This window comes from Enhydra lutris, unplaced genomic scaffold, assembly GCF_002288905.1.
Source record: "Enhydra lutris kenyoni isolate GAN:26980312 unplaced genomic scaffold, ASM228890v2 scaffoldscaffold9, whole genome shotgun sequence".
In the NCBI taxonomy this organism is placed as follows: domain Eukaryota; kingdom Metazoa; phylum Chordata; class Mammalia; order Carnivora; family Mustelidae; genus Enhydra; species Enhydra lutris.
In genome coordinates this window covers 31,102,743-31,129,935 of record NW_019154093.1, presented here as the reverse complement: position 1 = coordinate 31,129,935, position 27,193 = coordinate 31,102,743, and the positions used below count along the sequence as shown (strand labels likewise).

The following is a 27,193-nucleotide window of genomic DNA, read 5'->3' as shown; positions in this document are numbered from 1 at the left end:
GTATGTCTTTGTTAGTCAAGAAAATATCATCTCTTTTTGAGGTAATCATATTTCATTTATTTTAAGTTTCACTGCTTAACATCTTCTGAAATCAGGATATGTGTTCCAATTAATTGATGTTATGGTGGTTAATTGGCAAGGTTTTTCTTTGTTAGCTGTACATGAAGTAATGGCAGGTCTTAATAATTAATGACATCTTGAATTTGATGAAATTCTGATAACTCATGGTTTAGCCTCAGAAACAATGAAATAATGCAGAGGTTGGTAGACTGAGTTGAGTAGCACTGAGGAAGAGACACATAAAGAGACATAGACATAGTCTAGAATATTTATTCTACATCTCTTTGTGAAAAAGCTTTTTCATATTCTCATCTAAGTCTTGACAAAAGGATCAGGAGATTTTAAGGCCTTTAAACGCACTAAATAACACACAGTATATAGGCTTCATTAAAAGGCCCATGGGGAGGGGCCCCTGGGTGGCTCAGTTCATTAAGTGTCTGACTTCGGCTCAGGCTGTGATCCTGGAGTCCCAGGATCAAGTCCCACATTGGGCTCCCTGCTCAGTGCAGAATCTGCTTCTCTCTCTCCCTCTGGTCCTGCCCACTCCTTCTCTTTCTCAAATATATAAGTGAAATCTTAAAAAAAAAAAACAAAACAAAAAAACCACACACACAAAAAAACAGAAAATGCATAAAAGGCCTAAGGGGAATCCCAAACTGAAATGAACTTTCTTGTCTTTTCACATCTGGCGGAAAGTACAGAGATTTCCCTTATATGCTTCCCCAGCAAGTTTCCCTTATTTTTTATTTTTTTTTTTTAAGATTTTATTTATTTATTTGACAGACAGAGATCACAAGTAGGCAGAGAGGCAGGCAGAGAGAGAGGAGGAAGCAGGCCCCCTGCCAAGCAGAGAGCCCGATGTGGGGCTTGATCCCAGGACCCTAGGATCATGACCTGAGCCCAAGGCAGAGGCTTTAACCCACTGAGCCACCCAGGTGCCCCTCCCTTATTATTAATGTCCTGCATTAGTGTGGTACATTTTATAATTGATGAGCCGATATGGATATATTATTATTAATGACAGTCCATGGACTACAGTGGGTTTACTTTTGTGTTGTACATTCTGTTGGTTTTTTTTTTTTTTTAAAGATTTTATTTATTTATTTGTTAGAGAGAGAGAGAGCATGAGCACAGGCAGACAGAGTGGTAGGCAGAGGCAGAGGGAGAAGCAGGCTCCCCGCTGAGCAAGGAGCCCGATGTGGGACTCGATCCCAGGACGCTGGGATCATGACCTGAGCCGAAGGCAGCCGCTTAACCAACTGAGCCACCCAGGTGTCCCCATTCTGTTGGTTTTGACAGATGCATAAGGACATCTGCTTACCATTATAGAATCATACAGAGTAACTCATTGCCCTAAAGATTCCCTCTACACTACTTACTTATCCCTTCCTTTTCCTCCCCGCTCTAACCCTGGCAACCCTGTTTTGTTTTTTTTTTTAATTGGTTTCATAGTTTTGCCTTTTCCAAAATGTCGTATAGTTGGAATCATACACAGGATTTTCAGAATGGCTTCTTACTTGCAGTATTCTTTTAAGGTTCCTCCATATCTTTTGTGGCCTAATAACTTATTTCTCTTTATTGCTGAATAATATTGCATTGTATGGATGTACCTCATTTGTATATGCATTTACCTGTTGAAGGATAAACTTCTAGGTTTTAGTAATTATGAATAACAGGTTAGCCTTTTATAAAACACAGAAATGGTCTAAAGTACCTAAAAGCACCCATTAAAAAAAGCTGAGCTAAATCAGTATCTTGAGACTTACTTCAAAAAATATGGCTCAGTAAATATGTGTGGAATGGTTGAACATGAAAAATGAAAGGAGGTCTGGAAGAGAAGGTGGGGGAAAAGATTGTATCACAAATCTGGATAATTTTTGGAAAATGAGATTGTTCAGAAATTCAGCTGGAGATTTGGATGAGGACCAAGATGTTTAGGGCTCTGAATTCAGACTCTGGCTTGCTAACACTACTGTGTTAGCAAGGCTGTCCCGGAAACTAGGTCATTAGACCTATTTTAATTTATTTGCAGTAGAATGATAGGAGAAAATAGGGTTTAGTTTTTGGAAAAGAGTAAAAAACCCCAGAAGGCTAGTTTTATAAAATAAGGAAGTGGACAGTTAGTGATCATAGTGTAGAGGTTAGATATTGACTACAGAAAAAGAAATGCACAAAATCTGTTGATGGTGGTGTTTATTTTGTGTTCTTGAGTTGTAATTTCTTTTTTTTTTTAATTATAATTTCTATTTAATAAAAGTGATACTAATGTGAGGAAGTTCTCAGTTACAGGATTTAGAACTCATTGAATATTTTGTTTTATAGTTTTGTGAAATATAAGGAATATGGATATTGATGAGGTGTGAAGTCATTTGAATTTCTACAATATTTTTGTTTTAGAAATGCTATGTAAATAAATTTGAAATACTAGTATGCCCCCAAGGGTTAGCTTGAAGTGATGAAACTTTTCCTAATTGAAATAAACTTAATCTGTTGTATTGTGGTAATGCTTTTGTGTTTTACTTCATTTATACTTCAGTAATACTGTATATTTCATAACATACAGTAATATACATAATATGCAGTATTACTTCATTACTTCAGTAATACTGTATATTTCATAACCAGTCACCTTTTTTGAGTGTTGCATGTTCAATATTTTAGGAAAAACATTGATGAATGAAACCACTGCCTCTTGTTTATATAGAGCTACATAAAATGTGGAAAAATAACTAGGAAGGAGGAAAATGCATTAGATCATAAATGCTCTAAGAGTTTTAATGAAGGGTGGTATTATTTTTAGTTGGGATGAGCTAAGGTGTTTGTATACATGTCTTGGTATTTGAGTTTTAGCCTAAAACGAGTTAAGAATTGAATTTGTGTGGGACACCTGGGTGGCTCAGTTGGTTAAGCGGCTGCCTTCGGCTCAGGTCATGATCCCAGCGTCCTGGGATCGAGTCCCACATCGGGCTCCTTGCTCAGCGGGGAGCCTGCTTCTCCCTCTGCCTCTGCCTACCACTCTGTCTGCCTGTGCTCATGCTCTCTCTCTCTCTAACAAATAAATAAATAAAATCTTTTAAAAAAAAAAAAGAATTGAATTTGTGAGTATAGGAGAGAAATATCTTTGTGGGAAGCAATTTATATTCACTCACAAGAATTTGGGAAAGGACATGCAAGGCTGGAAAGGTGATTAGGGTCAGATTATGGAAAGCCATTAATGCCAGAGTATTAAGGATGATTTCTACTAGTTAAGTAAAATTAAGAGATAGTTTTCTGGGGCATGAATGAGCAGCTAGTGATATTAGAAAGGAAGGAGGAGTTTTTTTTCCTCCTAATTCTTTGTTTATAAATATTTTAGAATTTTATATCCTTAAGATATGTACATTTTAATATATATGTACATATGTATATATACATATGTATGTGTGTGTGTGTGTGTGTATGTCTTATTATAGCTTTCTGCTGTGTTGAAAGCCAAAGTATGTTTCCTGAAATGCCAGATACAAAAAAAGCCTTCTGTAAGTTGGCTGTCACTTTTGTGACATCAGCATAAGATGTTCTACTGTATTATAGGCAGTATTTACCGAAGTATTTTATGAACTTATGGCCCTGTTGATACTCTTGGGATTTTGTTGGTTTTTATTTTTTTAATTTTTAAAAAAGATTTTATTTATTTATTTGACAGACAGAGATCACAGGTAGGCAGAGAGGCAGGCAGAGAGAGAGGAAAGGAAGCAGGCTCCCTGCTGAGCAGAGAGCCCGATGTGGGGCTCGATCCCAGAACCCTGGGATCATGACCTGAGCTGAAAGCAGAGGCTTTAACCCACTGAGCCACCCAGGCGCCCCAAGATTTTGTTGGTTTTTAAATGAATATTTAATATACTTATGGAGGCAAACTAAGTAATTAGTTTGCCTCCATTTTAAACGTGGTTGTTTTCTTTTTAAGTAAAATATTTACTTTTTTTGTTATAGAACTGTGGCTGCTGAAGTCAGGAAGCAGATCTCTGGACAATACAGTGGTTCTCCTCAACTGCTCAAAAACCTCAACGTTGTTGGCAGTATATCCCATCATACCACAGTAAGTAACATATTTAAAATATGGGATGTTAACTGGCACGTTACTGATGAGGCCATGAAAAAATAGGGCAAAGACGAGCCAGTGGATTGGGTTCCGTCACTAGTCTCATAATGTTATTTGTTGCCACCCTTCTCTTTCCTGAAATTTGAGTTGGGTAATAGGGTTAGGAGGTGTAATACAGGTGTTGATTTCCTAGTCAACTCTGAAACTCTACCTTCAGGATTTATCAACTCTGGAATTTTATAGTGAAGGCTCCCTGGATCCAACGTGATTCATTACAGGAAAATTTAGGAATCTATTCTGGGAATACGTACTGAAGGAAATACTAAATAATTACGTAGATTTGTAGTATTATCTGTCCCCTTTTATAGAAGGGAATATACAGGTAGTGAATCATTGCCTTAACCAGTTACTATGTCAGAATCATAAGCATATGTGTTCTTAATAAGGAAACTGGCATGTGAGGATAATTAATTTTTAGAGAGAAAGCTTGAGCGGATGGGGAGTGTCGGTTGGGGGAGTGGGCGGAGGAGAGGAAGAGGGAGAGGGAGAGAGAAAATCCTAAGCTAGCTCCTGCAGGGGCTCCGTCTCTTGACCCTGAGGTCATGAGCTGTGCAGAAATCAAGCCACACAGGTGCTCCAGGATAATTAATTTTGATAAAAAACTGATACTTACTAGTTATAGTAAGAATATGAATTAGAAATATACATCCATTTGTCAAAAACTAAAAAAGTAATTAAGAGCGACTTGGGTAGGGGTACCTGGGTGGTTCAGTGGGTTAAACCTCTGCCTTCAGCTTAGGTCATGATCTCAGGGGCCTGGGATGGAGCCCTGCATCTGCTCAGCAGGGAGTCTGCTTCCCCCTCTCTCTCTCTGCCTGCCTCTCTGCCTACTTGTGATCAACCACTGTCTGTCAAATAAATAAATAAAATCTTAAAAAAAAAAAAAAAGGAGTGACTTGGGTAGAGTTACGTATTAACACTTTTTTCATTTAGGTAAGAAAGGATACCAGTTATTAAAATATATTGTATGCCAGAACATAATAGTTTGATTACCTTGTGATAACAAGTTTATAATGATTGCATTATTAAAAATTTTAAAGATGGAGTTTACATTTAACAACAGTAACACATTGATTGGAGAAGTTTTAGAATATATGCATTTGTAGGTGATTTTAATGTACATGGAGGTGATCCTTTTAATACCCTCTCAGAGTCTTGAACTCCTTTTTTATACTGATATTCTATGTCCTGTGTTACACCTCAACCACTCACTTCTGTAGTCATGCCCTAGATTTGGCCATTATAAATAATCGTGACCCCTCTGTAATCTCAGTTTTATGTTTCTTACTTTCTGGCTACTGCTTCTTACCTTTCTTGCTCTCTTGTTCTGGTATCCTTCTTAAAATTTGTTTTTATTTTTAAGTAGGCTCCACACCCAGTGTGGGGCTTGAACTCAGGACCCTGAGATCGAGAGTCAGTCTCACACTCCCTGATTGAGCCAGCCAGGCGCCCGTCTTATTCTGGTATCCGACTCCAACTGTCCTTCACCCCCAAAACCTAGAATCCCATGGTCCTACTGACTTTTTCCTGCTCCTCACACTTTCATGTTTTCTTTTCTCTTCTTACCAAACTTAAATTATTTGATGATCATTGTAATGACTCTCTTGCATGTAACCTTGAATTCCTTAACTTTTCATTTCACTGGCACAACCTCAGTGCTGTTCAAAATCCAGCTCTCCGCTTAGTTCATACCTGCACTTGGGCAGCTGAGTGTCTGGAGAAAAACATAATCCTAATGAATGGTCTTCCTCGATTTATGAGCATTCACTCATGAAGGCTTTAACATTTCCAGGCAGATAGTATGTTTTCCCAGTTCATTCATTTCCCCACTGTTACAGTTTGCTTATTTCGTGCCTCCTACTCTTAAGCCCTAATCGCTTTTTCCCATTTTTACTCCTCAGATAATTTGGCTTCATATTGTACTTGTGAAAATTGAAGCAAGTCAGAAAAGAACATCCACATACTCCTACCACCATGTGTATTCACCAGTTGTCATCTGTACCCATGTAGTCTACCTGTACACCTGTGACTCTAGGTGAACCACTCGTGGACAAGCGGAGGGATGAGTCAGTCCCTGCTTGACTCAGTTATTGAAATGCACCCCTTTAGTAATTCTCCCTTCTCCTTTATCACCTTTCCTCCCTATTTACCCAGTCATTCCCATCAGTATACAGACATGCTGTTATTTCTCCCATTTAAAAAAATCCTTCTGTTTTGCCCTACTTTTCTACCTGTCCCCAGCCTTCTGTATTTCTTTGCTCTTTGCAACACAGTTCCTTCAAAGGATTGTCAGAGCTTGCTGACATCAATTTGTCTTCTTCTTGTATTCTCTTTGATAAAGTATTTTTAACTTTTGGGAATCTTTAAACATACATAGAAATAGAAAGACAAGTATAACCATTGATATTTTCTTACTTAACAACAACGCTGTTATCACACTTAACCAAAATTAACAGTAATTCCTTGGTATTATCTAATATCCCGTACCTGCTAAATTTCCTTGATTATCTCATAAATATCTTTTTATAGTTTTATTCAAATGGAGTTCCACATAAAATCCACACATAGCATTTGGTTTTAGCTCACTTGTGCTAAAACAAAAATAAAAACAACTAGTTTCTTCCTCCCCCAACTTCTAACTTTGTTTTTATGCCATTGAGCTTATTGAGAAAATTGAATTAGTTGCCTTATAGAATTGACCATTTTTTTGGATTTTATGTTTGCTTCCTTGTAGATTTGTTTCTCTATCTCCTTCATTCCCTGTGGCTGACTAGGATTCTGGTTGAACTTTTTTGAAATTTCTTCCTTATAGACCCATTTCTCTATCATTCATATTTCCTGTAACTGTTAGATTCTGGTTTAACTTTTTTTAACAGCTTTATTGGAGTTTGAATCACACACCAAATAGTTAACCCATTTAATTTACAAATCAGTGGATTTAATGTATTCACAGATGTCTGCAACCATTCCCACAGTCATTAGAACATTTCATCACCTCAGAAAGAAACTCTTCATCTGTCACCTGTTAACCTCCCATCCCCAGCCCAAAACAACCTCTGTCAAATACCAGAACTTTTGATGGTGCACCAGAAAAGATTGAAAGAGATCTTAACACTAAATATGTCCTCCAAATCCCAACACAATGATTGTTGAAGAAAGTGTGGTACCGTTGCCTGTTAGAGGTTCTGTAGTGCTTCACTATTGCTTCTCATCACCCTTTAACTCTGCTTACAGCCCAGCCATGCTCTTTCTTTTTTTTTTCCAAAAGATTTTATTTCCTTTCTTCTCAGAGAGAGAGCGCAGGCAGAGGGAGAAGCTAGGCTCCCTGGCAAGCAAGGAGCCTATGTAGGACTTGATCCCAGGACCCTGGGATCATGATCTGAGCTGAAAGCAGCTGCTCAACTGACTGAGCCACCCAGGTGTCCCCCAGCCACAGTCTTCTAGAAAATCATGTTGTAATCTCTTCCCTTGGGTCAGTAAATACAGGATCTTTCCTTGGAGTCTTGCAAAATAATTTATCGTTATAATCAGCTCATCACCACATTCCAAGACTAACCCAAGCAGCTGTCTCTGTTGGGCATCAGAGGGAGGGGAGGTAGTTGTAGCAAAAATAAACTTGATTCTGTGATCCAAGTCTAGCTAACACCGCCTCTAGAAAGCCAGTGACCTGTGTGAATTTGGGAAACAAGATCGTTTTTTGGTGTTTTTAAGAAAGTGTCACAGCTTCCTTTCCTTCCCTAAGACTTACTCATGTATGGTTGGTCATTCTTTGAGGAAAGATTAATTTTGAATTAGATATATACAAGGACTCCCAGCTTTTGTCATTATTTCCATTGAATATTCATTTGTGACACTTTGAATCCTGAAAGGTATGCTGCCCTAGAAATAATATCTGGGCAAAGAAACATGACCTAAAATTTTTTTTTAAAAAGTTGACTTCAATCTATCTATCTATCTACATTGTGGTAAAATATATGTAACAAAATTTATTATTTTAACAATTTCTAAGTGTATAATTCAGTGGCATTAAGTGTATTCACAATATTATGTAATTATCACCCCCACTATCCATCACCACTGTCCATTTCCAGAAATTTTTCATTATCTGAAACTGAAACCCTGTAGACCCATTAAACAGTAACTCCCAGTTGCCCCTTCCTCCCAGTCCCGAGTAACCTCTCTTCTATTCTATAAATTTGTCTGTTCTATATATCCTATAAAGTGCAGTCATACAATACTTGTTTTTTTGTCTCTGGTTTATTTCACTCAGCATTTCTTCAGAGGGTTGTCCATGTTAAGACTCAGTAGTATACCATTGTATGTATATACCACATTTTGTTCATCTATTCATCTGTTGATGGACATGTTTCCATGTTTTGGCTGTTGGTGCATCATTGCTGTAAACACGAGTGTACAAGTGTCTGTTTGAGTCCCATTTGCAGTTATTGGGTGGAATACCTAGACTTGGAATTAGATCATATGGAATTCTGTTTTTTGGTATGATTATTTTGGGAACATTTGAAAGGCTTCTGATTTCTTTATATCCTCTCCTAAACTTGTTTTCCATTTTTTTTTTTCAAAGATTTTATTTATTTATTTGACAGACAGATCACATGTAGGCAGAGAGGCAGGCAGAGAGAGAGGGGAGGAAGCAGGCTCCCCGCTGAGCAGAGAGCCGGATGTGGGGCTCGATCCCAGAACCCTGGGATCATGACCTGAGCCGAAGGCAGAGGCTTAACCCACTGAGCCACCCAGGCGCCCCTGTTTTCCATTTTTTTATAATAGCCATCATAATGGGTGTGAAGTAGTATCTGTGTTTTTGATTTGCATTTCCTTCACCCCACAAATTTTGTTATATTTTCATTTAGTTCAACGTATTTTTTAAATTACACTTTTCAGACTTCTACAATTCATGGCTTATTTGGAAGTATATTGTTCATTTTCTAAGTGGAGATTGTCCTGTTATCTTTCTATTGCTAATTTTTAATTTGTTTGTATTACAGTCAAAGAACAGACTGTGATTTCAGTTCTTTTACAATTGTTGAGGTTTGTTTTATGGCTGAGGATATGGTCTGTCTTGGTATATGCTGTTTGGGCTTTTGAAAAGTGTGTTTATTCTGTTGCTGTTAGGCAGACTGTCTTATAAATGTCAGTGAAATCCTGTTGGTTGATGGTGCTTTTGAGTTTTACCATATCCTCATTGGTTTTCTGTCCATTTACCTATCAGTTGTTGAGAGGTTTTGAAGTCTCCAGTTTTAATTGTAGATTATATCTTATTTTTCCTTTCAGTTCTCTTAATTTTTCACATAATTATAGCTATTTAGTACATACACCTTTAAGATTGCTGTGTCTCCAGGGCGCCTGGGTGGCTCAGTGGGTTGAGCCTCTGCCTTCGGCTTAGGTCGTGATCCCAGGGTCCTGGGATCGAGCCCCGCATCGGGCTCTGCTCAGCGGGGAGCCTGCTTCCCCCCTCTCTCTCTGCCTGCCTCTCTACCTACTTGTGATCTCTCTCTCTCTCTGTCAAATAAATAAATAAATAAATAAATAAATCTTAAGGGGGGAAAAAAGATTCCTGAGTCTTCTTTTTGGATTATAGCTGTTATCATCAGGTAATGTCCCTTTTTATCTAATACTTTACTTTGTTCTGAGGTCTGATTTTATTTTTTAATTTTTTAAAGATTTTATTTATCTATTTGAGAGAGAGACAGTGAGAGAGAGCATGAAAGGGGAGAAGGTCAGAGGGAGAAGCAGACTCCCTGTGGAGCTGGGAGCCTGACACGGGACTTCGATCCTGGGACTCTGGGAACATGACCTGAGCTGAAGGCAGTTCCCTAACCAACTGAGCCATCCAGGCCCCCAAGGTCTGATTTTAATATAGCCACTTCAGAATTCTTTTGATTAATGTATGTATGGTATATCTTTATCCATTCTTCTATTTTCAACTTCCTTATATTGTCTTATTTGAGGTGAATTTTTTGTACACCATACAGGTGGGTCATACCATTCTGCTGTTCTCTTTTAATTGGTGTATGCAGACATTTACATTTAATATTATTATTATTTTGCTAGGGCTTTAGTCTGCCATTTTATTTTTTGTTCTGTTTTTTTTTTTAATTAATTTATTTGAGAGAGAGAGAGAGCGAGAGAGATCATAGAGGGAGAGGGAGAAGTGAACTCATTGCTAAGTAGGGAGCCCATGTGGGGCTTGATCCCAGGACCCTGAGATCATGATCTGAGATGAAGGCAGATGCTTAACTGACTGAGCGACCCAGGTGTCCCTGTTTTTTCGTTTTTCTGTTTTCTTTTTCCAATTTCCCTCTGAGTTATCTGAACATTTTTTTTTAGATTTCCATTTTGATTATCTGCAGTCTGATTGAGTGCATTATCTTTGTATAGCCTTTTTAATGGTTGCTTAGGTATTATATTTACATAACATCACAAAACTAGTGTTGACATTTTAACAATTTGAGTGAAGTCTAGAAATCTTATGTACCTTTCCGTCCCTTTACCCTTTATTGTATTATATATAGACCGCCTCATATGCTATCCCAACAGTAAGAGGAAGAAGTACCTTGTTATTACTGAGTGAGTAGATGCCCCTACGTGGTCTCCATTGACACTGTGAAGGTGGGAGGCTCATAGCTCCTAGTAGGTATGAAAATCCTGGTTCCCTACTCTGACTTCTTTGAATCCATGCTTGGTGGGAGTGTTGGATGCCTTGTTATAACTTTGAGAGGGTGAAGTCTAGCTTTCCATTTGGTCTTGCTTGTGTAGATATTGGTGGGTCCACAGTTTTTCATACAGTGTTTGGCTGAAGTAGAGTGGTTATTGTCTAAAACTTTTCTGTTTTGCTGGGGTGCCTGAGTGGCTCAGTCGGTTACACATCTGCCTTCAGCTTGGGTCATGGACCTGGGGTCCTGGGATTGAGCCCCGTGTTGGGCTCCTCGTTCAGTGAGGAGCCTGCTTCTCCCTCTCCCTCTACCTCTGCGCCTGCTAGTGCTGTGTGAGCATGTGCGCTCTCACTCTCTGTCAAATAAATAATCTTTAGAAAGAAAGAAAGAAAGAAATGAAGGAAGAAAGAAAACTCTTCTATTTCGTAGTGCTGCCCCTTTCTTGGTCCTTTGGCTGGGGAGAATAGGATTTTATTGGGGTTTCCTTCCCCCGACTCACCCCATGCCATGTGTCTTGGTGTTTCTGGTTTGTGAGCCTTTCTAGCTCTAAACAAGGCAAAAAGAAATTTTAGCTAACCCACTGATAACACCATTTCTTGAGTCCCAAGGTCCCTACTGATTTGCCTTTTTCTCTACCTTTTAGTCTTCTGTTGTTTATTTTGTATAGACTGTCCAGGATTTATAGTTGTAATTAGTGGGGAGAATAGGGAAAAATATGTGTATGTACTAGTGACTTTAAACATTGAACACTTTTTTGAGTGCTGACTGACCATTCCTGTGTTTTCCTTTGTGAATGCCTTGTCAACTTTACCCCTGATTTGGGAGGGTGGTTTGTCTTGTTATTCTTTATATATTGTAGACACCAGTCCCTTGTTGAATATGTTTTGTGAATATTTCCTCTTACTGTGACTTGCCTATTCATTTTAACTATCTTTGGATATGTCAGATTTTTCTCTTAAAATTCTGTGTCATGTGTAAGAAACCTTTGCCTGCTCCCAAATCATGAAGATGTTTTCCCATGTTTTCATCTAGCGGTTTTATGGTTTTAGTATATTTATGTTTATGTCCATGATCCATCTCAATTTAAATTATGTTGTAATGTAAGGATTGAGATTCATTCCCCCCAGTATAGATACCAAGTTTTTTCAGTAATTGTGGTTGAAGAATATTCTATTTCCCTATTGAATTACTTCTTTCCCTGTATTAAGAACAGGGATAGGGGGTATCTGGGTGGCTCAGTGGGTTAAGCCTCTGCCTTTGGCTCAGGTCATGATCTCAGGGTCCCAGGATCGAGCCCCGCATCAGGCTCTGTGCTCGGCGGGGAGCCCGCTTCCACCTTTCTCTTTCTGACTGCCTCTCTGCCTACTTGTGATCTCTCTCTCTCTGTCAGATAAATAAAATCTTAAAAAAAAAAGGAACAGGGATAGTATATGGGGTATAAACTATACAGCATGATAGTATTTGATGTACTTAAGAGAATAGGTAAGATGGAATGCTTATGAATGAAAAACCATGAATTATAGAGCCTGATGACCCCTTTTTAAATTTTACACTGTCATTAGTGGCTATTTCATTTTCAGGAGTTGAGTTCGTTTTATTTATTTATTTATTTATTTTTATTTAATTAATTAATTTATTTTTTAAAGATTTTATTTATTTTTTTGACAGAGAGAGATCTCAAGTAGGCAGAGAGGCAGGCAGAGAGAGAGAGAGAAGCAGGCTCCCCGCTGAGCAAAGAGCCTGATGTGGGGCTTGATCCCAGGATGCCGGGATCATGACCCGAGCCGAAGACAGCAGCTTAACCCACTGAGCCACCCAGCCACCCGTTTGAGTTTTTTGAGCACAAATGCCCTTTGTCATAGAACTGATATACTTTCTCTAACTTACAGGGTTTGGGAGAAGTTTGAATGAGAAAGCATATAATGATAATAACGACTCTCATTTGAGTGTTTATGACTTGCTAGTCACTTTTTACTTTACTTAACTATCTTTAAAATGTTGCTTTACCTGTTGGGGGTTGTTCATCCAAAGCATCATAGATTATAACACGTTCTATTTTGTAACACAAACCTGCGAGTCTCAGTGTGTTTACCTAGTTGAACATCTTGAAAAATTACATGTTCTTATTTTATTTTCATTGTTATATAATTTGTTATTTAATTTGTTATATAATTCTTCACAGTTTTGCTTAATATTTTTTCTCATGTTAGATAAGAAGTAGGGTATCTTATTAAAATGTATAATTTCAACTTGGCTAAGGAATTCTGTGAATATTCTATTATTGCTAATAGATACTTTTAACAGATTCTGTGTATTACTTTCCTGTGGCTGCTGGAACAAATTACCACAAACTGTGTGGCTTAACACAACAGGAATTTATTCTCTCACAGTGCTGGAGTTCAGAATTTAATATCAGTGGGCAGAAGTCAAGGTTTTCGTGAGGTTACACCCCTTCAGAGACTCCCTTCAGAATCAGTTCCTTGCCTTGTCCAGGTCTGGTGGCTGCTTGAGGCCGTTTCAGTTGTGTCTTTAATGCCAGAATCTTCAAATTTCTCTTTGCTGTGTCTTGATGTGGCTTTCTCCTCTGTGTGCACCAAATTTCCTGTGTCTCCATATGAGGATATATATGATTGTACTTAGGACTTACATAATCCAGGATAATGTCCCCATTTTAGGATCCTTAATCATATCTTCAAATACCCTTTTATTTGTATTTATTTATTTATTTTGCCATTTAAGGTTCACGGGTTGGGATGTGGAGATCTTTGGAGGGCCCAGCCTGCTACAGACTGGTTATATGTTTTTATTAGAATAATCAACAATAACATCAAATAAAAGTATAAGTGCTGCTTATAAACTTAGCAGTGACAATTCCAAGGATATAAAAAAGAAAAAAAAATCCTTCCAATGAGCATTTTGTCACCGTGAAGTATTCTAAAACTGTTAATTATTATTACTGACCTTATGTGAGGGGAATGGGCAAAGTCTAAGCGAGAAGATTGGTATATTGACCCAAAAGTATAAACAAGTATAAGAAGGCCAACAGCCTGTGGTTTCTTTAGTGCATCTGGCTGAATCTCTGCTGACATTTTAGAAATAACTAGGTTAAAAGCATGTATTTTTTAAAAGCAGTGAATTTCCTTTAGTTAAAGTTTTAAAATTTTTATGTCTGCCTCTCCCTTTCTACCCACCTCTCACACCCACCCTTCTTTATAAAGGTGCCCCTTACTGAAGCGGTGGACCCCGTGGATTTGGAAGAATACCTCATTACTCATCCTTTAGCTGTGGATTCTGGACCTTTAAGGGATTTAATTGAGTTCCCTCCAGATGATATCGAAGTTGTTTATAGTCCTAGGGACTGCAGAACCCTTGTGTCAGCTGTACCTGAAGAAAGGTAAGGTGACATTTACCTATTTTTGGTTTGAGTGTAACTATGGAAAGGCTACCTCCCTTGATTCTATTTAGATCCTGTTTCTTGTGGTAGTGTTGTTTGTTGTTGCCTAGTATATGATAAGAACTGAAGCAACCAAATTTACAAACATCGGTGCTTTCCTTACTAAATTACAAATCTGTTTTCTTTTTTAAAATAGTGAAATGGATCCACATGTTCGAGATTGTATAAGAAGTTATACAGAAGACTGGGCAATTGTAATCAGAAAGTAAGTCATATATTTATTATAACATTAAGAAATGCTGAGTAAGATCTATAAGTGGATTAAGGTAGATTAATAGTAATTATGAGACCCGAACATTCATTTAAAAAAACAGCTGAAGAAACAAAAGAAGGACCTTTTGTATGTAGATATTTTCTCCTTAGGAGTTCTGTAGTTACTGCAGCCTATATCACTTAACTTTCCTTATAAAATAATAGATTTATCAGTAGTATTTCTATATTATTATAAGTCATTAATAACTAATAATATATAATTATAATGATTTATGGTCTAACTCTTTTGGGAAATCATGGGTAGGTATTGATGAATAATTTGCATTTCTCAAAAAGAATCCAGTTTATTAAAACTTAAGTGGCTAAATTAATTTGAATAGCCAGCTTTCCAGATCAAGCTGTTTGAAAGGTCTCCACCCTTTACTAACTCACTAAGTGTTTATAGGTCATTGACCAGTATATCGAATCAGGTAAATATTTTTAAAAAGTAATGTTTTGTTCTACCACAAAATTTATATATCAAGTCAGGTTAAGAAAAAAAAGTACGTTTGCTTTGCTAATTTTAATTTGCATAATGAAGAGTCTTCATACTGGAAATTCTTAGCCTTATTTTTCTAGAAGAAAAATACATTACTGAAGTAGTGGAGAATTCCGTTATGACATGGTTTTCAGAAATGAAGTTATCTGTGCTAAATTGTACTAGAAACGGTCTTGTATCCTTTGCTTATTGTTTTGCCCTTATGGCTACTGTCTTATTTCAGTGGGTTTAATATTGTGCTAAGCATCACTTGGGGATACTGCTGACATGCTTTTTAGTTTTAGTGTGACCTAATAAAAGCACAGTCTGCTACCTTTTATAAAGAAGAGCTGTTTTTATGAACTTAACATTTTGATAAGTATTTCAATAGGTAGATTTTAGACATTACTGAAGAAAATTGTTCCTCTGTCAGATAACTCAGGTTTTTACCTCTAAACATGTATGTTGGAAACTTCTAATTAGAAATCTTAATATAAAGAGATTAGTTGCAAAACATTAATCTCAGAATCATGGAGTCTACTACTTAACTCTCATGGGGTTACTGACCTTGGTTTAGGTAAGAGGGTAAGGTAGTTAACATTTTTGGGTACTTACTGTGTATCAAGCATTACTGGGCCCTTGTCAGTCTGTCTCAGTTAAGGTTCCAACAGATGACAAAGCTCAGGCTCAGAGTAGTTAAGTAATGTCTTTGAGGTCTCCCAGCCAGAAAGTGGGATAGTCTGGATTAGAACCTAGGAACATCAGGTTTTAATGCTTCAGTTTTTCCTGTAACATCAGATATTATTTTATTTATTATCTGCAGTAGTAAATGGCAAAAGGGGCACTTTTGTTGGGCTACAGGTTTTAAAGTATCCCTGAAGGATAGAAGATAGGGTGCGATTGGAACATAAGAGAAAACCATAGTACAGAATAATCTAAGGAGAAGATATATGTAAAAACTTCAGTAGGGTTGTAAGCTCAGAAGTAGTGAATTCAGGCAGGGGAAAGGGTCCTGGGGTAACTGTTGGACATTTGGTTACTTTGACCCCTGTACCATGTGTGCACAGAAATGCCTGCAGAGATATCTATGCCTTTTTTTTAGAGCAATGATTTTGGGGGCTTGAGCTGATAATATAGTGCTCAGGGTGGGCATGCCTTGGAAGAAGGGGCCCCTCAGACCCAGAAGAGTGGATACTGGCAGATTCTGTCTGACAGCATGATTGCCTCTTCTCCACAACCACCGGATATGGGCTGAGCAGAATAGATAGTGTTTTTAGGTGGATATGGGGTTATGGATTTAAAAATGAGCACAGAACCCAGAATTGCCCACGATTTAATGAAAACCAGCATGCTTCAAAGAGAATTATCAATCTCCAAGTAACAGAACAATTTAAAGTTGGCAGTAGTTAATAGAACACAGATCAAGACCCGTAAGTGTAATTAATATCCTCAAGGAGATATGAAAGGATGTGGTAGACATATGAAAATCAACTAGTTATCTTTAGAAATTAGTATTTTTTTCAGTGAAAAAATATTAAAAATTCAGCAGATGGGCTTAATGGCAGAGTGGGCATGACTGAGGAGTGGAATAGTATTCCATAAGTCGAAACCACACTATTCGTCTATAATTCAGCACAGAAGGATAAAGGGACATAAAGTACTTCATTTATTTATTCATTCAGCAAGAACTTGCTGAGAGTCTGGAATGTGCCAGGCACTATGCTAAGCAGTGATGATACAGCAGTCAACAGCTCTGTGCCCTCGTGGAGCTTACTTTCTAGTTGGGGATGAGGGCCGTGGACAGTAAACCAACACAGGTAAATACTAGTAGGTGTGGTGGAGGTGACTCTTACGGAGAAAAAAAAAAAGTAGGGTGAGGAGGATAGGGAGATCCAAAAAGAGTGGCTCAATTTCCTGCTTTGTAAACTAATCAGAAGAGACCTGAAGGAAGTAAGGGAGTGAGCCCCCTGGATATCTGGAGGAAGATAGTATTAGGCAGAGGGAAGAATAGCACATGGAAAGGCTCCATACTGGAAGTGTGCCAGGAAAGAGGTCAGTGTGGCTGGAATAGAATAAATGAGGGACAGCATGCTGAGATACGAGGTCCTAGCGATGGTGGAGGTGGTGTGTGGGGTTGGATGGGTAATCATAGAAAGTCTTACAGCAATCAACTAGAGGTCAGAGTATAATTTAGAAAGAATATTGATCATGAATCATGTCATTCTTCTCATCTCTTGTGAATTTTATACTGTCAATATTTTAGGACATAAAGGAGATAGAATTGAACACATTTCTAGTTTATAGGAGCAGCTTAGCATGCAGTTTTACAAATTAAGGAACTTAAAACATTTCATGAAGGATAAAACCTTTCATGTTATTATATTGAATATCTTTATTTTAGTTCTTTCAGAGAAGAATGCTTTCTTTTATTTTGTGATTACACTGGGATAATGAACATCATGTAGCTGCTATTTTATTATCTTTAGCAACAAGACACAATATGAATCATTCGTATCAAGTGTGATTCTTTACTATTTCTTAAATTCAGTGGTGGCAGGAACCATATCATTCTCTGTAGTCATAATTGTTTTTGCTCCAATTAAAATTTTCCCCAGGTGGACTATATGAGGTGTGGAATAGTAGTTGCTCTTTTTTTTAAAGATTTTATTTATTTATTTATTTGAGGCAGATAGAGAGAGAGAGAGTGCATGAGCAGAGCAATAGGGTCAGAGGGAGAGGGAGAAGACTCCCCGCTGAGCAGGAATTCCCGATGTGGGGCTCCATCCCAGGACCCCCAAGATCGACCTGAGCCGAAGGTGGACGCTTAACCATCTGAGCCACCCAGGCGCCCTATAATTGCTCTTTGACCTAAATGTCTGTTTAATGTTCTTGGGTATTGGATTTTTAGGAAAGAAGTTTACATTAATTTAAGAATTATTTTAAGTCAAATATATATATTATGTAGCAATATATGTTAACTGATATATGTATACAATGGTGTAGATCTTGCTCTTTTTCCTTTTTAAAGTCTGTAGCTGTAGCTTGTTTAAGATCTTTTATCCTTGATGACATATAGGAACTTTTATTTTTGGCTATTTGAAATTTTAAGATTCAGTGCTTCATGGGTGCCTGGGTGGCTCATTCAGTTAAGCAGCTACCTTCAGCTCAGGTCATGGTCCTGGGGTCCTGGGATCAAGTCCTGCATCGGGCTCCCTGCTCAGTGGAGAGCCAGCTTCTCCCTCTGTCTGTTGCTCTGCCTACTTGTGCTCTCTTGCTTTTTGTCAAATAAATAAATAAAATCTTAAAAAAAAATTCAATGCTTTATATTTTTCTGCCTTTTAAAAATTTATACTGTTGGGGCACCTGGGTGGCTCAGTGGGTTAAAGCCTCTGCCTTTGGCTCAGGTCATGATCCCAGGGTCCTGGGATCGAGCCCCACATCGGGCTCTCTGCTCAGCGGGGAGCCTGCTTCCCCCTCTCTCTCTGTCTGCCTCTCTGCCTAATTGTGGTCTCTGCCTGTCAAATAAATAAAATCTTAAAAAAAAATAAAATAAAAATTTACACTGTCTCATTCTATTCTTTAACCTGGCTTCCCATCCTTTCTTTTAACTGAAAAAAAAAAAAATCATCTGGATTGAAAGTACAACTTAAGTTAGATATACATGGTTGTTGTAGAAGAAGGAGAATATGACTTAATGTCTGGAATCTCCTAATCTGCTCTCTAGTTGGAGTAAAGGAACTTCGAATGGAAGTCTTCTTAAACTTCTGGTTCAGTGTTGAACACAATCAAAACTGCTGGAATGTATCCTTATTAATGTAAAGAAATAATGCAGAGAACAGTTGGCTTGTTACATAATGATGCAATGAAAAGTTTCCCAAAAACTGACATTTACTTAACTATTTTATTTTGAATAGGTATCATAAACTGGGAACAGGATTTAATCCTAATACGTTAGATAAACAGAAAGAAAGGCAAAAAGGTTTGCCAAAACAGGTTTTTGAATCTGATGAAGCTCCAGATGGCAACAGCTACCAGGATGAGCAAGTAATGTCTCTATTTTTAAATGACTAAAAGAAATAATTTTAAAGTGGTTTATTTTTTAATTTCTTTATTAATATATTTATATTTAATGTTTTGCATGACAGGATGATCTTAAAAGGCGTTCGATGTCAATAGATGATACTCCAAGGGGTAGCTGGGCCTGCAGTATTTTTGACTTGAAAAATTCGCTTCCTGATGCTTTGCTTCCCAATTTACTTGATCGAACTCCCAATGAAGAAATAGACCGTCAGAATGATGACCAAAGGAAATCGAATCGCCACAAGGAACTCTTTGCTCTGCACCCGTCACTGGATGAGGTATAGATATTTGGATATGAAGAAGCAGATGATTTAAGATAGGTATTTGGGGAGTACTGCATACAGTATTATAATAATGTAGGGAATAAAACTTAATAGAAACATAGGTATAATTTTAGTAAATGAAATATACTTTTTATTTTAGTGAATATATTTAATGTAATGTAACTTCTGTGAATTGAGCACATTTAGACTCTAGTTATTTGTTTGAGGGTAAATTGGTCCTTGTTTTCTGTACTCAGTTGTGAAGACTCTGCGTATTAGATTAATAAAATAGGTTCTTAAAAACTTATCAGGAGTTGAAATGTGGTAAGAATGTTCATTTTTAATGTTGCTTGTCTATTTGTAGGAAGAGCCAATAGAACGACTTAGTGTTCCTGATGTGCCCAAAGAGCACTTTGGTCAAAGACTTCTTGTAAAATGTTTATCACTCAAGTGAGTATTCATTTTGTTTTCTCTATAACTTTTATTTTTCAAATAATATTTTGAGTGTTAGTATAACAAAATCACAATAGACTTTATGCTTGTATTTGTATCCATTTGAGAAGTATTGTTCTATACATAATTTTAAAGGCTACTAAGCATTAAAACTGATGGATGAGGGGTGCCTGGGTGGCTCAGTGGGTTAAAGCCTCTGCCTTCAGCTCAGGTCATGATCCCAGTGTCCTGGGATCGAGCCCCGCATCGGGCTCTCTGCTCAGCAGGGAGCCTGCTTCCCTTCCTCTCTCTGCCTGCCTCTCTGTCTACTTGTGATCACTGTCTGTCAAGTAAATAAATAAAATCTTAAAAAAAAAAAAAAACTGATGTATGAAGCTGAGCTTAAGAACATTTTTGGCTCGCAGGTGGAGATGACTCTTTGTCACAGCTATATATAATTAGTCTTAAAACTTGAAAAGCATTTCCTAAATATCTTGTGTTTGCCAGATGCTCTACTTGGCTTGGGGACTATAAAGGCAGAGTAGCTTATCTCTTGATTATACATTTGTTTCATAGTAGGCTTTGTGGGTATTTTTTTTTTTTTAAGATTTTGAAGTACATATTTAAAAAAAATTTTTTTTTATTAACATATAATATATTATTAGCCCCAGGGATACAGGTCTGTGAATCGCCAGATTTATACACTTCACAGCACTCACCATAGCACATACCTTCCCCAATGTCCATAACCCAACCACTCTCTTCCTACCCTCTCCCCCCAGTAGCCCTCAGTTTGTTTTGTGAGATTAAAAGTCTCTTATGGTTTGTCTCCCTCCTGATCCCATCTTGTTTCATTTATTCTTTTCCTACCCCCCTGAAGTACATATTTTTTTATGTAAAAAAGTTAAGTGACTTCTGATCTAACAACATCAAAATGATTTATCTTGAATTTATATTGTTTCACAAAGTGCTTTCTCTTATTTTAATTTTTCCTTATTTTAATTCATCCTGTCTTCAGTGTAATTGTATAAGGTAGATATTTTATTCATTTTACAAATGAGGAAACCAGGATTTAAAAATATTAACAGAGGTTAACAGGCATGCTCATTGTTTTGTACCCAGTAACAGAAAAGAAACTCTATGTTCTTTTCATTATATCATGTTAATATTATAGTTAATTGTTAGTTCTGACTTAAGAAAAAGGAAGTTTCAATTCATAGACTTTCTAAAAGCAGCAATTCATAGGGATAGACCACTTCTACTTCTGGATAACTTGGAGAGTTTTCTTCCTTTGAAAGTCAAGGCATTATATATTTAGTTAGATTTATCTAGACACTTGTTAGTGTTTTAGTGCATTGAGTCTTTTGAATATGAGGACAGCTAATATCAGTTCTTACGATCTTTTTTTTTTTTTTCAGGCAGTGAGTAAAGAAATTTATTATTTTTAAATATAAGTCAAATACAGAAAGGCTCGAATGACAACCTAGAATGTATTTTATAAAAAAGCTTATAGTAACTGATTTACATTAAAAATACCATTATAATGGACAAATTAGCTTACAATTAAGTTTTTTAGGGAAGAATATACTTTGGATGTTAAATAGGATCAAAGCGTGGGATACTGTAGAATATAAAGCAGAATTAAAGGGAAATACTCAAAGAGAAGGGAAAAGCTGTCCAACTAGAATGCATGGAGAAAGCATCCTGTGTCTGCTCCCAGGCTAGAGCGAAGCGGCCAGAGTGAACGCTCAGCACACTCTCAAGGAAGCACAGTTCTGCCTTGCACCAGTGGCAGCTGTCACCAGAACAGTGACAGAGGCAACTGGAGGAAGAAGACAGGACATTCCTCTCCCAGCAGTGTAACACCATCATAGGAATGGGTCTATCCGGACAGCTGACTACTGCTGGAAATCTTTTGTTTTTTTTTTTTAAGCGGCTTTATTATGATATAATTTACATATAAAATTCTCCCTTTTAAAAGTCAGTGGTTTACTTATTTGTCTTTGAAATTTTAATTCTAGTATAGTTAACAAATGGCATTATTACTATTTTTGGGTGTACAATATAGTGATTCAGTAATTGTATGTATTACTCAGTGCTTAAGTGTTCTCGTAATCCCCTTCACCTATTTCACCCATCTGCCAACCCACCTCCTCTCTGGTAACTATCAGTTTGTTCTCTACAGTTAGGTCTGTTTTTTGGTTTATCTCTTTTTTTGTTGTTCATTTGTTTTGTTTTTTAAATGCCACATATTGACATCATTTGGTTTTTGTCTTTTACTGATTGAGTTATTTCACTTAGCATTATATTCTCTCTCTTCCTTTCTTCTCTTGCTCACTTCTTTTTTTGGGTAAATATTTATTTATTTATTTGAGAGAGAGAGCGTGCACAATTGGGGGAGGGTCAGAGAGAGAGAGAGCGAGAATCTCATGGGCTGAGTGTGGAGCCCAACCTGGGGCTCGATCTCATGACCTGAAGGTCATGACGGGAGCCGAAATTATGAGTTGATTGCATAACCAACTGAGCTACCCAGGCCCCCCTCTTGCTTACTTCTCTCATGATTTTCTGGCTTTCTTTAGTGATATACTTAGATTCCTTTCTCTTTACTTTTTGCATATCTATTACTGGTTTTAAATTGTGGTTAATTTGTGGTTAAGTTTGTATGTAACATCTTATGCATAAGCAGTCCATATTAAGTTGATGGTTGCTTAAGTTTGAACCCATTCTTTACTCCCCTGCCTTTGGCTCCCACATTTTAGGTATACGGTGTCATATTTTACATTCTTTTATTTTGTGAGTATCTTGACTGATTTTTATAGGTATACTTGATTTTTGTGCTTTTGTGCTTTCTACTTTTCTTACTCCTGCTTATGGTCTTTCCTTTCCATTCAAAGAATCACCTTTAACATTTCTTGTAGGGCTAGTTTAGTGGCGATGAGTTCTTGTAACTTTTAGTTGTCTGGGAATGTTTTTATTCTCATTCTATTCTGAATGATGGCCTTGCTGGATAAAGTATTCTTGGGTGCAGGTTTTTTTTCTTTTAGCACTTTGAATATATCACTTTGAATATAACCTGCAAAGTTTCTGCTAAAAAATCAGCTGGTAGCCTTATGTGGGTTTCCTTGTATGTAACTGTTTTCTTTTCTCTTACTGCTTTTAAAATTCTCTGTCACTACCTTTTCCATTTTAATTACTGTGTGTCTTGGTATGGACCTCCTGGGTTGATTTTCTTGGGGTCTCTCTGTGCCTCCTCAGTTTAGATTTCTGTTTCCTTCTCCAGATTTGGGAAGGTTTCAGCTATTATTTCTTCAAATAAGTTTTCTGCTCTCTTTCCTCTCTCTTCTCCTTCTGGGGTCTCTTTGATGCAGATGTTACTATGCTTGATGGCCTTACTGAATTCTGTAAGTCTTTTTTCATTTTTTTTTCCTTTCTTTTATTCAGCTTGATTGCTTTCCATTACTCTGTCCTCCAGGTCATTGATCCCTTCTTCTGCTTCCTCTAGTCCACTCTTTATCCCATCTCATGTATTTTTAATTTCAGTTACTGAGTTCTTCATCTTTGGTTCTTTTTTATATTTTCTGTCTCTTTGTTGAGTGTCTCAGTGAGGTCCTCCCCTCTTTTCTCGAGTCCCATGAGTATCTTTATGACCATTACTGTAAATTCTCTATTGGTCATATTTCTTATCTTAGTTTCATTCAGTTCTCTTGCTGTGATTTTGTCCTTTTTTTTTTTTTTTTTTCCATTTGGGACATACTTCTCTTTCTCCTTATTTTGTCTAACTCTCTGTGTCTGTCTGTGTGTTAGGAAAGTCAGCCAAATCTCCTGCTTTTGAAAGTAGTGGTGTTATGAAGAATGGGTTCTATAGTACCCTACAGTGCACTGTCCCCTCTTCACCAGAATCCAGTAATTCAGGGGATCTCCGAGGTGTGATGCAGTTCACAGTTCAGTTATCTGCAATGACTCTTTTTGCTTGTTGCGGGCAGGTTTTGGTCCCTGTGTTGTTAGTGGGTCGGTCTGGGGCTGCCTTGGGCTTAAGTTGAGTAAGACCAGGCATTTGCCAGGGATGTAGTGCACTGAACTGTGGGGCACTTTCCCTGTGTTGTCTTCCGAGAAGCTTTCATTGCTAGATGAGGTCTGCGGTCAGACCAGCTGTCTGCTCCAGCCCCACTGCTGGGGCCACAGGGGAATTGGTGTGTGTGGTTATCTTTCCCTTCCTCAGTGTAGGAGTTACTTTGGAGGAGTTGTGGCCCCTGTTGGGGCTCTTTGCACACTACCAGGCTTGTGGCATTGCTTTGGATGGGTTCTGGCCAAGGGCATATTGTAAGGGGCATGTCTGCCAGAGAATGAAGAGACATGTTGCCCCGTTAGCAAGTTAGGTGGAGAGTTGGCACTGTGCTGGTTTCTGCAGGTATCTGGGCTAGGGGTGGGAGAGGGAAATGGTACCCACCAACTTCTTTGTTCCTGGAGAGGTCTCCCAGTGATCCCTGTACCTCCCGCACATGCTCCAAGATTTGTAAACAAATCTCCCTCTTGTATACACCAGAAATTTTTCTTTTCCTTTCTTTTTTTAAGGTTATTTTTAAAGATTTTGTTCATTTGAGAGAGAGAGCGAGAGAGAGAGAGCATGAGTGGGAGGGAGAGGCAGAGGGAGAGGGAGACGCAGACTCCCTGCTAGCAGGGAGCCTGATGCAGGGCTTGATCCTAGAATGCTGGGATTGTGACTTGAGCCAAAGGCAGATGCTTAACTGACTGAGCCACCCAAGCACCCCACACACCAGAAATTTTTCAAGCTGCTACATCTATGTTGTAAAATCTGAGGGGCTGGGGTGCCTGGGTGGAGCAGTCACTTAAGCAACTGACTCTTGGTTTCAGCTCAGGTTGTGATCCCAGGGATCGAGCCCTGAGTGAGGTTCTGTTCTCAGGGTGGAATCTGCTTAAGTTTTTCTCTCCCTTTCCCTCTGCCCCTGTCTCCCCCCGCCCCCCCCCCCAGCCCCTGCGCATGCATACATGTATGCTCTCTCTCTCTCAAATAAATAAATAAGTCTAAGTCTTTTATAAAAAAAAAAAATCTGAGGGACTCTTTGTTGTGTTGTCTCATTAAGAGCAGGGACTCAGTTTCCTTTCACCTTCCTGGCCATCCCAAAGCCTAGCTGCTGATTTTTAAAGTTCCGGGTGTTAAGCCCCACAGATGGTAAGAACTGGTAAAATTTGGCCCCTCTGATTTTCAAAGCCAAATGTTATAGGGATTCGTCTTACCCCTGTGGGTTCCTTGTGCCTGGGGTGCCCGTTTTGATGGTCTTGTTTTTTTCCCCCTTTCTGCACCTATTGTTTTCCTCCCTCCTGCAGGTCCATTTCACTCCTGACCTGTCTCTGCCCTTCCTACTTTCTTTGTGTTGCCTCTTCTCTACAAGTAGCTGTGAAGAGTCTGTTCTACCAGTTTTTGGGTTGTTTTCTGGTTTATTTACACTTACGTGAGTGTTATCTAGTTGTATCTATGGGAAGAAGTGAAGCTTAGGGTCTTCCTACTCTGCCACCGTCCCTAGAAAGCTAAAGTCAGTGGTTTTTAGTATATTCAGAGTTGTACAACTATTACTGTGACTAATTCTAGAACATACCCATCACCCCAGAGAGAAACTCCATACCTGTATTTGTCTGCTTAGACTGCCATAACAAAATACCCTAGACCGGGTGGCTTAAACAACAGAAATTTATTTCCTTACAGTTCTGGAGACTCTTAAGTTGAGGATCAAGGTGTTGGACGATTGGTTTCTGATGAGGCCTCTCTTCCTGGCTTGCAGATGGCTATCTTCTTGTTGTACCCTCACGTAGCCTTTTCTTTGTTCCTGAATGACGAGAGTGTCTCTGGGGTCTCTTTCTCTTTTTATAGAGACACTAGTCTTTTTTTGGCTTAGGGTCTCAGCCTTATGGTCTCATTTAACCTTAGTTATCTACTTAAAGGCTCTATCTCCAAATGTAGTCACATTGGGGATTAGGGCTGCAACATAAACATATTCAGGTGACACAGTTCTGTTCATAAAAGTACCCTTAGTGGTCACTCCTATTCTCTCAGCCCCCAACAACCACTAATTTGCTTTAGGTTACTTTAAGTTTGCCTATTCTGTATAATTAATGAATTGGAATTATATAATGTGTGGTCCTTTGTGTCTGGCTTTGTTTACAAAGCATAATGTTTTCAAGGTTTATGTTGTAGCATATATCAATACTTCATTCTTTTATATAGCTAATAATATTAAACTATGAATACAACACATTTTGTTTATCCATTTATCACTTGATGAGCATGCGTTGCTTCCACTTTTTAAAAAATAACAGCCTTATTGAAATATAATCATACATTGCAGATCACTCAAAGTATACACAGTATAGTTCACCAGTGGCTTCACTCAGTTCGCTCAATGTTCAATTTAGTGGGTTTTAATATATTCATAGACTTGTGCAATGTCAACACAATTTTAGAACATTTTCATCATCCCCAAAAGAAATCCCATATCCATTACTTTTCACTTTTTCCCCCAGTTCTTCCAGCCCTCAGCAGCCACTGATCTGTCTTCTGTCTATATACATTTGTTTATTTTAATTATTTCCCAATAATGGAATAATACAATATGTGGTGTTTTTTTGGTCTGACTTCTTTCACTTAGTATAATGTTTTCAGGGTATATGTATGTTATAGCATGTATCAGTACTTGATTTCTTTTTATGGCTGAGTGATATTTCATTGGATGGATACACAATATTTTGTTTATCCATTCATCAGTTGATGACCATTTGGGTTGTTTCTACTTTTCAGCCGTTATGAATCATATTGCTAAGACATTTATATACAAGCTTATGTTTTCATTTCTCTTGGGTATATACCTATGATTAGAATTGTGGTTGATTTGGTAACTCCATGTTTAAATTTTGGAGGAATTGCCAGGTTGTTTTCCAAAGCAGCTGTACAATTTTACATTCCCCCTTAGCATGTATGGGGCTTCTAACTAGTCTACATTCTTGCCAACACTTTTTATTATCTATTTTTTTGATGAGAGTGGATGTGAGGCATCTCATTGTGGTTTTATACTTATGATCTTACTGACTAATAAAGTTTTAGGTTTATTATTTCTCCCTTAAAGGAATAAAATATAGAATGGGTTTTCACATCATTTTGTGATCTTTAGTTTTAGTTTGGTCAGCTCTTGCTAAAAGTCCTGAACCAAGAATTATATACATGTGATTTCTCTATCATGAGAAAAATCCAGGTTTAAAGGAAGGAAGAACTTAGTCACATTATGATTTCAGAAGGGATCAGAAATAATAGTTTTTATTTTAGTCATCAATTACAGAAACTGATACATTTTTGAA

At 37.8% G+C, this 27,193-nt stretch overlaps 1 protein-coding gene across 4 annotated transcripts in view; it reads left to right on the top strand.

The window, feature by feature from the left end:
• The window catches only part of LOC111143676 (dedicator of cytokinesis 7), a 224,750-nt gene that overhangs the window by 23,523 nt on the left and 174,034 nt on the right, over window positions 1-27,193 (top strand). For all 4 annotated transcript variants that reach the window (XM_022497507.1, XM_022497506.1, XM_022497505.1 and 1 more), the window contains exons 2-7: window positions 4,030-4,135; window positions 14,088-14,263; window positions 14,460-14,528; window positions 18,968-19,097; window positions 19,199-19,411; window positions 19,761-19,846. In XM_022497507.1, coding sequence (XP_022353215.1) covers window positions 4,030-4,135; window positions 14,088-14,263; window positions 14,460-14,528; window positions 18,968-19,097; window positions 19,199-19,411; window positions 19,761-19,846 — 780 coding nt within the window. The remainder of the gene's footprint in view (window positions 1-4,029; window positions 4,136-14,087; window positions 14,264-14,459; window positions 14,529-18,967; window positions 19,098-19,198; window positions 19,412-19,760; window positions 19,847-27,193) is intronic.